This window comes from Toxotes jaculatrix, chromosome 6 (assembly GCF_017976425.1).
Source record: "Toxotes jaculatrix isolate fToxJac2 chromosome 6, fToxJac2.pri, whole genome shotgun sequence".
NCBI classification, from domain to species: Eukaryota; Metazoa; Chordata; class Actinopteri; family Toxotidae; genus Toxotes; species Toxotes jaculatrix.
In genome coordinates, this window is record NC_054399.1 from 7,937,258 (window position 1) to 7,952,081 (window position 14,824).

The window sequence follows — 14,824 nt, forward strand, 5'->3', positions numbered from 1 at the left end:
TGTCCAGGCAATAAAGCTCTCCTGTGTTTTCCCTTCTCTTGTTTAACGACTGTAATAAGACTCCTTTTATTATGATTTCTGCTCTCGCTGCCGTCGGTTACGGCCAAAGTGAGACGCAAGTTTTGTCTCAGGAGCGAAACTATGTCGGAGTCTGAACCTGTCGCTCTGTTTGACTGAGGGTCAGCCCCAGCACTTTCTCTAACCTCACGATAACTGAGAACCGTACAAGTCTGTACTGACACACGCGGGACAAAGACATGCGGCGCAAAAGAACAGCACAGATAATGTCAGCAAAGGAGTTTACACTGACAATAAATGGATAAATAAATAAATAAATGGAATAATGTGTATCATATAAATCATATAAAAGCATGGGGTTCATTATACACAACAAGCCTATACAAACTATATGAGGTCTTAATTAATGTGACCATAATCATGCGGGCAAAAATAAATATATATCTTGTGACATATCTAAATTTTATGTGGTTCAGATATAGTTTCATAAACAGTATGTGTGCACATACAGTATATCACAAGACTGTTCTCAACATATATGAATAGCGTGTCCAATGACATCTCAGAAAAAAACTGCATATGTTCATATTCATTGGTAATGTCTGCACATACACGCATATACTGTATATAGATGGATACCATATACTGTGATTGCAACATCCCGGGTTAGAGTCTGGCAAGGGATCATGTGCTGCATGTCATTCCCCTAATGTCCTAAAGTCCTAATGTCCAACCTCATTTGCGTCTACGGTCCACATTTGAATGAAGGAAAAAGAAAGGAAAAAAAAGAAAAGAAATAGCAAATGCTAAGCAAACAGGAATGTCTCTGAGTACTGAGGTGATTTCACATCAACCTGAGTGTGATAAACCCAAAAGGAAAAAGTAAAGGTAGTTAGTTGATAGATTTTTGGATGGGTCTGCGGTGAGAGGGAGCCTAATCAGACGATAACAGGCAGAAATAAAGAAATCATTCTTCATTTGGATCTTGGCCTCAGCCATGTGTGTTGTTTGGCTCCTGTTGGCCCAGGAGTGTTAAGGGCTGAATAAAGAGGGAATCTCGGAGGGCTCTGGCCTGTACCATGTGTCAAGCCTTTCACATAACCTGGCATTCATTGTGAAGCTCTTTTACGAACCATAAAAAATATTCATTTCGCCCCTGACCTGTTTTCCAATATAGTCTCCAAACCCATAAAAGGGTTTGCTTTTCATTTATTTTTATTTGAAGAACTTTGAAATGCAAATGTTTGTTTCCTTGCAAGTAAAAATTGAGAGAAGCCATCTTAAAAGAGAAATTTGATGTGAAATATGAATTCTAGCCATTTTACATCATCCCTAACATAAACATGTGGGTTCTCAGTGCAAGTCTTTTTGTGCTGTTAAATGAGTGTACTTTGGCAAGCTGCAGTGTACATATACTGATGCTTTGCCTCTCTCGCTGGAGTCCTTCATGGCTCAGAGCTCTTGAGGCTTGCAGAAGACTGGCATCTTTACAGTGGCCTAGATTGGCCATATTTTTGTGTCAAATGACAAGTCTGGCCCTGTAAAAGTGGGTGCTGTGGTAAACTGTGCATTTACATTTACAGCTAAAGCTACCAAGGGCATAGCTAACAAGTTGTTGATTTTTGTTGAATTGCGGTTTTAAGGGGCTATACATTTAACATTTCTACATACTTCATACACTAACTTCCTCCCTTTTCCAGTCCTCAGATGAAAGTACATCTTTGCTTCATTTTTAAAATTCATTCTATTCAGTTTATAGTTACTGTTAAACTCCCAACTTTTTTTGAGCTGGAATAAAATACTGCATTCTTTAGAACAATAATGACTGTGTTATTGCAAAAATTGTGGAAGATTTATTATTCCCAGTGTAGCAAACTGTTCTCAAAAAATTACAAAAAAAACCCCCCCAAAAACACACACACACACACAGCTAATGCTGGCCGCCAGTACTGCAATCAGATATGAATTCCATGACAAAGCACCACAGATGCATAAAAGTGACTCAGAAATAAACTTGAATTATTCATCACTTGCAGGAACTGCTGAAACCATGCGTACGTCTTTGAATTTCACAACATGTTCTGCAACAGTGTCATTTTAGATACTTAAAGCATGCTTGAAGCACTGAGACATTTCTCAAAGACAACGAGTTACAACACAAGTAGTGATGTTTAATTCAACAAGTTCAACATGTCAGGCATGCTAACGGTTCCATGTAAAAAAGCCTGACTCTGTGCCTGAGCTGCCTGAGCCTGGCAAGAGGCCTGAACTTAACAGTGTTTGTTTGAAGCTGAAAGTGGTCAGAAAATGTGGCTGGGCTCACATAAGCAGCGACAGTGCATCAGAAGATGAAGCAGAGTTATGTCAGATTAGAGCTGACGGTGCGGTTGTGATAAAGTAGAATAGGAATGTGTCTGGCAGTAAAACCAAAGGACTTTTTCAGAAAAATGGGAATTGAGAGGGGTTGGAGCTGATTAAGAAAAGGACAGAAATTAAATCTGAAACTAGACAAAAAGCCCATGCTTCATCACTGCTACCTGTATCGTCTGCTGAAAATATTTGTTTTGCTTTTGCCCGTCACGTTAGTTGGCAGGAGACACTGTGATGATGCAGCTTTATTACCAAACCAGTTAACATCTCAATCATAAACTCATTCAGTTCAAGCCTGACAGACAAAATCTTGGCTGTTTGGTTTATGGTTGCCTGTGTGAATTGTTACTTGCTGATTTTTGGTGATTTATTTTTCCCAGTAAATGTAAACTAATGTTTGATAGTTAAAGAAAACATGTCAAGTTGTCGTACAATCTTTTTTTTTTTTTTATTTTGTTTGTATCCCATTATGGACATTACCACAGGTTCCCACAATACACTGTGACATTGCTAAACCTTTATTTATGTAGTTCTTTTCCAGCTCAGATAACAAAGCACTTCCACTGAAACCTATAATGAGAGATTATACAATAAAACTCGTCATTCAGCGCAGTATTTCTATGCTTCTGCTCGCTTAACAAGTGAGTGTATCATTTTACCAAGAAACCCTGAAAAGTCTGTAACACAGTAGGCCAGTGTGTTTCTCTACAGGACAGCAAGCACACTGTCAAACTCCATGGAGCGCTGCAGAGAGCACAAGGCTGTGTAATGCTGTGGAACAAGCAGCAGGTATTTGTTAGTTAATCAGCGTTTGAATTAAGCTAGAGGCCGAGGTTGTGTTCAGGAGCAGCAGGGCTGTTTTGACTAAGCCATCTCAGCGAGGGCCCGGTCATGGAGACTCCCAGCATTTGTAAAAGATTAGCGGCCTAGTCCTGATGCACTGAGCTCAGGTCAGGCAGAGTGCAGAGCTCGGACTCGGAGGCGAGTTTCGCCCTATCTCTCTCCCATCTGCAGCTCTCACACAGCATATCTACAAGTCCCGGTACATGAGACACACTGAATAATGTGATTAAAGGTTTTGGAGCGGGGTTTGGAGTTCGCTGAGGGGATGTTGTACAGAAGTTGCTCCTTCAGGAAGCAGCTTTACCCAGTTTGACAGACAGTCACCAAGGTCATGCCACAGAGGAACTTACAGCATATACAGATTGTCCTTAAGCACAAGTATATGAAGATTGTCCTTCTTACACTATATATTAAAGTTTCCTTCTCTGTGTACATTCGTATACCTTCTGTGTGTTATGTTTTGGTTAGTTTGTGTTAAATGGGGGTGTTCTATCAGATGTGAACACTTCCAGTCTGAGTATCTATGCTCAATAAAGGAATAACAATAGCCCACATGCTCTCAGCCTATCATTAGCCAAAAGACTAAATGAAAACCAACTGTGTGGGAACAATAAAATAATTTGTCAAGGGAGAAGGATGCAGATAAATTCTGCAAAGCATTTTCCAATTGGCTGAGGCTCTGGTCCACTGGGCCAAGTGCTCAGCACCTGGCTGTCATGGCTCTGACGCTGCCTAATTCATTTCAACTTTCAAACACATGCCTATTAGATCACTGTCGATACGAGCTGAAAGTGCCTGATTAGTCTTTTTATCGGTATTAGTCAACATGTGCTGTGAGCTGACTTTTTAAGGGCAAAAGTTAGATAAACACAAAAAGGAGAGAAGAGAAACCAAGCTCTCCTCTCCTTTGCTCACTCCCTCTACCAGTCCACTAAATCTGTGACTCAGCTTCAGTGAGGACTGGGGAGAAAGCCAGGTACTCATCCTAAATATTCTTGTCAAAACCTCCGGGTGATATATAAGACACATTTCCTGCTACGGGAAGGTTTATTGGTTATTGAAGCTGTGTGAACCCATGTGTCCTGTCCGTGAGGATCCAAGAACCTCAGCGTATCAGTTTTAAGGTGAGTGAAGCCCCTCTTGATGGGTTTTGGCTCCGTCGTAAAGGTTGAACGCTGAGACGGGGGAAAAGGCTATAAACGTCAAGGCAGCTAGGACAGCTACACGCTGGTTCCCATTAAGCCCTGGTCTTTCCACTTCCATTTTTAACATACCCCACCCACCGCTGCCATGATTGTTAAATATAAAAGAAATCAAGCTTTGGAAGCTCCAGCGGGTGGTGTTCCAAGGCCTACATTTCATTTATTGATAAAAACCGACATCTGCATGCATCCACCCACAAACACACACACATACCTAATCACATACAGTGTACAAATGCACTGATTCACAAACACACAGAGATTTCACATCCTAAACTGTCCCAGAGCATTAACTGAGCATGATGTCTCTTTGGTGCCTAATACGGTTGTTGACAAATATCAGTGGCTCAGCATTTATTTTGCCAAGTGTTGAGATTTCTTGTTGCGTGGTCACTTTTGAAAACATGCAACAAGTGGCTGACTAGTGTTGCAACAGATTTCATCAGCCAAAAAAAAAAAAAAGAAGCTAAAAACAATAACATTTTGCACTCCAATGTATTAACCTCTTCACTGGAGATTTTCTGTTGAACCTCTGCTCTAATTAGCTGGATAAAGTGTATCTTTTATTAACTTTTCAAGGTTTTCATGGTCAGAGTTGATGAACTTGTCCATCACGTCCTCCACTTTGACCCAAACACACACACACACACACTCACCCACACACATACACACTGTCCAAATCTGCTCACTACTAAAACTGCCAACAATGAGCCCCATAAGAGATCCAGAGTGTCCAACATGATGTTTGTGTTAAGCAGTGTATTATAGAAGCCGACTTCTGGGTCTTGGGGGGAATGTTAAGCATGTTAATGAAGAGTGCATACTGAGGCTATTACTCAGAGTAATATGGATCCATTTAACACACTTATTGCACAGCCCCTATGAACCTCAGTTCAAATGGAGAAAAGGGGTACTATACTTAATCTTGGCAACAGTAAATCAAAGAAGAACAGAACTGATTGTCTTCAACAAAACTGCTTCCAGCCGAATTATTTTCTCCTTTAGGATTACAGGAAAAGACTGCCAACAGAATGAAAACTGCGCAGCTTTCTTTCAAATGCAATTTGATGCAGAGAATGTAAATCAGACAGATCCAACAGAAGCCAGAAGATAACAGATGTCTCTACTGTTTCCAGAGGAGACTTCTGGACAGAGCAAAGAGCTCATCTGAGAGATGCAGTTTGCGATTCCAGAGGGTGAAATCAAGCCGACATTTCTAGTAGACAGCGACATCAGTACAGCAGCTACAAGCCAAAGACATCTTAGGTTCCTTCAACTCGCTGTTTGGCAAACGGTGTGTCAAAAACCATTAAACAAAAACAATAAATATATAATTCTTAGATTAGCGGAGAAAACAAAAAAGGAAAATGAATATGAATCAAAAATGCTCACACTCCCCATTTAAAAATGTTGAAATTAAAAACACCCCTCAGGCACCAATCTGTATGTGGTTATAGTCAGACAACTACCACGTGTCCAGGTGTGTGGCTATATTGAAGCTGAGCGTGTTTGGGAAACACACTCACCTTTAAGAACCCTTTAGTAAAAATAATCTACATATTATTGTCTTGTTTGCTGTTTCAGTGCTACATAGAGTTCTCCTACACAAGATATTCCCACACAATGAAAAAAAATCCACGCACTCCATCATGGGAAATTGCATCTTCTTATCACATACACCATCTCCTTGCTCTGATATTAGCCCACTGAAAAACAGCCTTCCCTTTCAAATATAATTGTCTGTAAAAAGTCTGTAAAAATAACCCCGAGCATTACAGATCACAGCGCTGGCATGGAGCCTCTAAACTTTATTAACATCCAGAGCCGGCCTGGCAAAGGTCCCAGCTCCCTGCAACTTAGAGTTACACACATTAACTGGAACAGGGCACCAGCATCACTTTCCCAAAATCCTCCACTTCCTCCCATCATGCAGCATTGTGCTGTCCAGATTTGCTACTTAAAAAAAAAAAAAAAAAAAGAAAAGAAACATTTTGACAAAACACCAGTCCACCTGTGCCTCAGCGCTGCCTGTGTGCTGACACTGGATGAACAGGATGATATCAATCTCTGCACTGATGAAACTTTAGAGGTCTTGACTTCAAGCCATACATGAGCTATAATAAATTTTGACCCAAAGATCTGCTTGCCAGTGCTTTAAAATATCGCCTCGAAAGAATAATTCAGTAGATATTGTGTGATGAAACTTGGCTCTCTATCCAGGACAATAATGCGTACAGATCTGTATCTGCCAAGACATAATGCACATATGAAAATCTGAGGCCAAATCAGCAGAGTACAGAAGTGCAAGTTGTCACGCTCAGGCTTTGTGATTGATGTCAGCCCACATCGTTCGCAGACAGGCAAGACTAACATGTTTTTTCTCTAAGCAACCTTCATTCTATCGTTCCTTTGTGTACTTATTAGTCCTGGTAAGCAAGTTAATACAGCACAGGGGCTGGATTGCATTGCACATGACTAGAGAATAAGTAATTCTTCCAGAACGCAGGGCTTCTATTAACGAGCACTAATAAAGTATATAAACTGCACTATTAGACTTTATAATGTCTTTCATAGTCCTCTGGGGCAGCGCCAGCCAATGGTGCGGGGAGCTGACTGGGCACTGCCCCATGGAAGCTTCCTGGCAGAAACGGAGAGAGAACAAGAGAGAGGATAAAACTCAATCTTTTTGGCTGCTTTCTCCTCCGCTCTAATGAAGGCATTAAAACAGCCTCGACTCGCATCATGTTTGCCCATTTGTTTTTGACCACTCGGTTGAAGCCAATGTTTGACTGGCTGGCTGATTAATCTCCAACATGACCAGCCTTGTAAAAAAAAAAAAGGGCCATTTCAGACACTATTTAAGTTCAGCTTGAGCATTTAAAGCTGCAGCTGTAGCAGTTTTGAGTGGTGATCTGCTTACAAAGCTCTGATGCACACTTAGCAACTATTACGTGTTCTGAGTTTTGCTCACAGTTTGATCACAGCTAAAATGAGATAAAGTGCTGATAGTGCCATACTCTCCTGTGGAAAAGCTGAAACAGCAGCCTCCTGATGATTGATGACCAAAACTGCCCTTTCACACTCACACAATCTGTGTTCTTGATGCTTGTTTATGGGGGTCAGCGAAGCCCTAATCCTCATAGCCACATCTCTCTCTCTCTCTCTCTCTCTCTCTCTCTCTGTCTCTCTCTCCCTCTTTCTGTCTCTCTCTCCAGCTGACAGCTGTGAGGGCCCCATCAGCTCTCAGCCCCGCTCTGGCAGAGGCAGCGCAGCGGCGGACGGCCGTCTTAACTGCCACAGTCAGAGAGGAGCGGATTTTTCTTTGATGAAACACAGCAGCGTCGAGCCAAGAACAGCAAGTGGCACAGCTGAGATGTAAATCAAAAACCCACCCGTGTGCTAAGTCATACACGGAGAGGTCTGCGAGAGGAGTCGCTGCTGTCTGAAAATGCATGAGTAATACAGACACTATAGACGTGCGGTCAGCTGTGGCATGCCTGTCCAGGCAAAAAGAGAAGTCTCTTTATACTTGCTACAAATAGTTATAAGGTAAAACAAATCTGGTCCAATTCACAAGACCTGGCAGCTTAATCTCCTCATCAGTGAAAGCATGGTGTGTGAAACCCTTAAAGTACTTCTCAAGGCAAGGTTTGCTTCTAAAAATATATTTTTATGATGACACATCTGAGCCAACTCTGCAGCTTTTTCTTGATTAAACTGAGGCGCAGAGCACATTTTTTCTGGTATTCCGGAGATATTTCGACACTTACTCAAACCAGATCATATTTTTGCTTTGTGACTGTTTGGATTTCATTGGCAGTATGAAAGTCAGAATGCCTTTGGTTACAGCGAGATGCCATAGTCATACCACACTGGTCACATAAGAATGAGAACATTTGACCCGACTGACACCGACCATGGAGAAGGAAAAGGACAGCGGAGGGGCTACAAGTGCAAGTTTCATGTTCATTATTGCAATTTCAGAGGACTGCTTCAGAAGATACTCGAGCAGAAACCGTCTGAACCTCCCATAAATCTCTTTCACTCTCTTTGAATCCAAAAACAGTCAAGCTGATGCAACACTCGTCTCTTCCTCTGCCACTTATCTCCTGTTTCCACACACGTCATGTGTATTCCTGGCCAAGTTTGATCGAGGTGATTCAGCCAAGCAGATGCCAGACCAGGGGTGTTCTCTCACTCTCCTTCTCTAGTGGCTGTGACTCAGGAAGCCCTCTCATTCCATTACCCAGCATTCAATCCTCAACTTCTCAGCCAGACAGAGGTTTACTGGAATACCGCTGCAGAATCATCACCGGGGCCTCGGCTTTATGAATCAATGGAACATGCTGCAAACATTACACCCTGCAACACCCTTCCCAGGCAGCACCCTCACATTTGCCCATAACTCACTGCTGAGCTCATGCGAGGCGCAAAAGACGTGGGCTGAGGCTCTCTCTTTGGCTCACGGGAATGTACTGACTGGTGAGAAACCTTGTGAAAAGAATGCTTGCTATTACTGTACTACGGTGATATGAATAAACATGTCCACATGCGTAGGTCCACACGATTTAGAGGCTCAGACGCAGGAAGAGAGGATGTCTGGCTGTTTGTTCATAGATTCCCGTTGACACATTCCATGTAAAATACAGCTGGGTACAAATTGACAAGTAATACCAAAAATCATTCCATTATCTGGTTAAAAAAAACAAAAATGTTCTTGGTCAGCCTCCGCAGTGAAACTAAGTGAACCACAAGTTCAATAAAAGGTCAAATCTCTTTTAGCTGCAGTGACAGGAAAATGTTTTCTCTGAGGCTTGATGGGTCTTTCACAACATCTGGGAGGGAGAGCTGCCATAACCTGGACTAGCTGCTACAACCTTTTGGCATATTGAGCGACAGTGATGTTGATAGCCTCAGCAAAACTTCAACTGTGTTTAAAAGAAAATGGAAATTTTGGTACTCCAGTTAACTTATTCTCTTTTCAGCAGAGAACAGATCCACAGAGGTGCCAGAGATTCAATGTCTTACTGACAATTCAGAGAAAAAAAATGTGTTTATATTTGTTTTGGAATAAGAAAATAATGATTATATTGTAATAATCAACATTTTTATGGACAAATGTAAATTTGAGAGAGGCACAAAAATCAACATTTTTGGTCATTTGCGTATCTGAGGACTTGACTACATATGATGATTTTCAGCTTTGGTAGAGTAAAATTAAAAATACAATCATTAAAATTTTTAATAAAGGAGAAAATATTTGGTTTGGGCATCACACACACAGCCTAGTGCATGTTACATCTCTACTTCCACAATAAAAAAGCAGAAACAACACTCTGAGCCAGTTCAACATCTCAGTTGGATACAGTATGAAACCCCCTTTTTACTGTTGCGCTTAAGAAAATTTATGCTTGGTGTAAAGCTAAACCTTGCTTTATAAAGGACACGATTAGGGTCAGCTATGTTCGCTTGCTTAACAGTTTCTTCTTCAAATATTTCTTGTAAAACTTTTGGAGGCAAAAGACCTTTAATTTTCCCTGCTCATCTCCTCAGACTCTGGACTTGAATTTTTAATTTCACAGTGAGACTGCCAAACCAGATGATGACACCAGAGCAAATTACTGATTGAGTAGTGGCCCTGTAGAAGATTGTGATTATTATAATGCTCTTATTTATTCCACACAGCCTTAATCTGCATAGGAAGTTTAAAAGCTGACTGATTCAAGATCATAAAAATTTGAACGTGGCACCCTTATTTTAAACTGTGGTCAAAAGCCACAGCAAAATATTTGCACTGAGTCACCTGCTCAATCATCTGGTGATCCCTCTGGTGATCAATCTATCCATTAGGGACGCATTTTCTAAAGATTTAGGATCTTCTACCATCTTGTTGGTCTTTTCAAAGATATGAAGCAAAACCACTAAACCGTTTAGCCACCACTAAAGAAACTCTTAAATCTTTTATTCACAAAGAGCACTGTCACACCCTCGATTCAAGAAAATTGGTATAATAATGTCACAATGATACACGTCAAAACCAAAAAAGTTACTGAAATCCAAGACGAATGAACAATATGATCTGTGCATTCAGCAAAGCCAAACTTAAACCAATTATAAGCCTGAAGTCCAAGGCAATTTAAGAAATTCAAAACCCCATGAAGCAGCTGAAGCAAACATTTCCCCAGAATTATAGCTGTATAAACATTTTACGTGACACAAATCTTAAGATTTATTTAGAGGAAACTATCCAGAGAAGGCACTGGAACACACTGATATTTAAAATGCAAACACCAGTTCCCTTGCTGGTTAGGTTGAGCACCATATTTTTGGTGACTTTAATGAGATGTTGATGATGAGAGTAATATGTATATTTTCAAAACATTTAGAACATTTAGCATATCAGAATTTTTTGTGAAGAGATCCCATGCAGCTTTTCCTCCATCTTGCATACAAAATAAATGGTAACCGCTCACTCTTTTTTTCTATAGAAGATAATAATCAACAAACCACATAGTTTGATTAGAGTAACTGACTTTAGCAAAAGCATTAAGTGAGTTCCTCTGTGCGCTCACAACCAGAACTATTCACAGGCGACTGGAAAGCTGTCATTAAGTGTTTGACACAGCAGAGGCTCAAAGTGAGCTGTAATGGTCGGTTGTTTCCCATAACAGTCAGATTATCACCCTGCAGTCTGACTTCTGCAAAACACTGCTGCGGAAAACATAGGAAACTAAGTCAGTTTGAGGGAATTCAACATTGGTGCCAGTGCAGCTTCACCACAAAAAAAGTGGATGTGGACTATATGTGTGTGAGTATGTCAGTGTGTGGTATGTGTGTCATAGTGTGTGTTGAGCATATGCTGGCGCGGTGTCTGCATGTATTAGAAGTGGTTGCAGGAGGGTTTACTTGCAAACAGGTGTGCATGCTGCATGTACAAAAAAAAAGAAAATAAAAACAAACTGTATATGAAGACTTATAAAAGACATGCCACAGGATGTTGTGAGTAAGACAATGATCAAATCCAAAAGTCCACTGGCCTGCTCATCCCTTTAGAGACTGAATCAACAGACAGACCTCTGCATTAATCTGTGAGAGGGAGTGTGAGGCTCCAGCACGCTCCTCTAACTCAAACATTTGCCTCAAACAAGCTCACAGAGTCTCGGGCAGCATCGTCCCGGCCAGGAGAAACTTTAGTAAGGTATCAAATGATGCTAGAGTACACACTTCATTCAAACCTGATATTCTTTTTCAAGAGCGGTCAAGTGTTTTTCTTTGCAAGCTAAATATTTTCTTTACTGGTGGGCACTGATATTTATAGCACATTTATAGACTCACAGTGTTTTAGGATGATCAACCGCTGTTCCACTCACACAGAGCAATACACATGGTTTCCAAACCTGGGCACCAGGTGTGACGCAGTGATTTGTGCCTAATTCAGTTTGATGCAAAAAGAAAAGAAAGAAAAAAAAAATCAATTTTCCTTGAAATCAAGCTGGGAACGGTTTTTAAAATGCAGTGGTACAGCAACGGGGAGGCTGCATTGAAACGGCAAAGAGTTTTTGAATAAATGTTGTTTTTGTTTGAGTTATTTTTGCATTCAGGTTACCTGCTGCTTTGTCACTTACTGTCCTAAATCTGTCTCTCACTCACCTTGTAAACCCACTTATTAAATTATTTCCTTTATTTTTTTATTTTTTAAATAACAGCAGGGATTTACATTTTAGGGAGTAATTAGAAAACCAGCAAAGCACAGCTTCTTTAAAAAAAATAAATAACTAAATCCAAGACTGAGGATTAGATGAAACATCACCAGTGCACTTTATTTTATCATTTTTATCACTGAGTAATCGTTCATGTTTTGCAATCACGGGGTCCATGTTAGGGGTCAGAAATCTCCCGTCTGAGGTAAGTTCTTCTCCCTGCTGTCTCACTTCCATCAGGATAAACATTACAGTCTGTGTTTGTTCAGAGATTCTGCTCTGTATAAATCTAAAGTAATGCTTAAGAATGCAGCTCTGTCCCCAATGGGAGTGTGTAATATGATCAGCCTGAAATGAGGCATGATACAAAAAGACTGATGAGTACTGAGATCACTTTCATACTCCATGCTCACCGTAAGAGACTATAATATGGAATGGAATATAGCATATGCTCATATAGGATAGAGACAGCAGCATTAAGAATACAAGAAATAAAAAAAATAAAATAAAATAAAAACATTTTGAAAATCGAGAAAATGAATTAATGCCAAATCATGAAACACATTTTTGATGTGTGGCTGAATCAACATGTGTTTCAGGAAACAGTTGTTGGCTTATGTTGTTGTTTTTTGCTCTCCAGAAAGGACTGAAAACTATTTTAATTCACGAAACCCACAAGATATTGAAATAATTAAAATATCACTCGTCTGCCTCGCCGAGTCAGAGCGCAGTCCAACGGACATCGTGTACGCGTCTGTGCGCCTGCCTCGGCGTTAATCCTCACAATATAATCCACAAACACACAACACACCATCTTGCATTTCCCACAATTTACGGGAAGCGAAAGTTCAAAAGCGCTGCATAAGACAATGAGGCGATTCATTCTGCTGAACGGGGATGCTGGGGATGGAGAGCTGAGGGCACAACTGTGCTCCAAGAGAACTCATAAATGCTGAGACACATTCAGCAGACATATGGTTTGCGTTTAGCAAGAAGAAACAATAATCAAATCCGTTGATCCTCTTCTTGCTGCAAGGATGATTGCTAATATAAAAGTCTGTTCCGTCTAATCATAATTTAGGATGGGGCTGTAATTACCCCCGCCCTCTCACAACAACACTCTGTCTAAACAGGATGGAACAGGCTTCTACAGAGACTGAAAGCCCAGTTTCCACTCTGGATGCTATCTTGTATGAGAGTGCTCATTTCAGCTATGTAATTGTTGTTTTAAAGTTTTCGCCCTTCACCCATGAGCTCATATCAGAGTTTGTTTTTATTTAATTTAAAGGCATTAAAGATTTAAAAACAAGCAAGAACATGGACTTAAAATTCAACTTCAGTATTTTTTTTTAGCAAAATTAGAGAACAATATTTCTCAATTCATTCATTCATCAAACTGACTGAAGCTGGAAGTTGCCACAGTTTTCCCACATTCAGCTAAATGAGTCAACATCTCTAACTCTAATTCTCCCATGAACTCTATGTTGCCATGCCTCGTTAACATCCATAGGAAACGCACGCTTGCTTGGCAGTTATTCCACATGCTGCACATCACCTCTCTTCACGTGGCCTTCGTGTGCAATAGACACTTTGATGGTGTTATTTATGAAGTGGGCCGAGGAGCCAAGTGAGTTCTGGGTTTAATTAACAGACCTGATCCACAACTGCAAACAGGGCTCTCAACGCAAACACATGCTGCAGCTGTGTCAAAGGATGCGCCAGACGAGCCATATGGAAGAAGCATTACTTCAGATGATGGCTTTTTATCAGTCTCAAATAACCTTAAACCCGAGACAGATGCTCTTTGACTGAGTCTGTTATTTTTATCTTCACAGTTTGTTTTAATGAGGGCGATTAAATTACTTCATTAAATGTTATTATAACTTAGCCACCATGTCCAGATATCACTCATCGGGCCAATCACTTGATCGACCTCCAGTCAACTCAGCAGCATCAATGAAAGACTCACATTAGGAAGTACAGGGCCTACCTTGCATGGGTGGGAGAGAGAAGCACGTACGCGGAGTTTTGGCTGACGGATGCGCTTTTTGCTCGGGCGCGCTGAGTCGCTTCGGGCTGGCGCAGTTCATGTGAGTTGGGGTGTCATGGGGGCTCCGGCAAATCTGAGATCCAAAACCGCCGTTCCCGGCTCGCCGCGCGCAGATGTCCGCCTTGTTGCCGTACACGGAGAGCGCCACGCCGGTGAAGTCCGTGAAAGTTGGGGTCTGACAGTGGCTGACCATCCCGAACAGCGCTGAGGAGTTCTGCATTGATGCCTCGGCTTTCCCATGCAGTGTACAGCCGCTGCTCACATCACCTGCGCAAATGAAAATGAAAGTAAAAAATAAAAACCAAACAAAAAAATTAAATGACTGCAAGCTGTGTAAACAACGCCGAGAGCGCCGGTTTGTTTCTCCACCTCAAGCTGGTGCCTCAGACTGTGTACACATGCATTCACTTAAACAGGAAGAATCAAAACGATTAAACTTCAGGGATTTTTGGTAACACCTACCTTGTCCGATAAACCTATAAGGAGCAGAAAGAGTCCAATTGCGCACATCAGCATGTTTATCAAACTGGAGGGGAAAGCATTTGCAAGCCTGATCGATAGCATCCTCTCAGTGAGGATCAGTCATCAGCATCCCATGTGTGTCTCACTCTCCCTCTTTCTGAGATTGACACCCGATAGCT

General features: G+C 41.2%; 1 protein-coding gene across 1 annotated transcript in view; it reads right to left on the reverse strand.

Moving 5' to 3' along the window:
• LOC121183643 (zinc finger protein GLIS1) overlaps nt 1–14,403 on the reverse strand; it is a 68,266-nt gene extending 53,863 nt beyond the window's left edge. The window contains exon 1 of the mRNA XM_041040802.1: nt 14,124–14,403. Within this exon, the coding sequence (XP_040896736.1) occupies nt 14,124–14,403 (280 nt within the window). The remainder of the gene's footprint in view (nt 1–14,123) is intronic.
• Nucleotides 14,404–14,824: the final 421 nt, after the last annotated feature.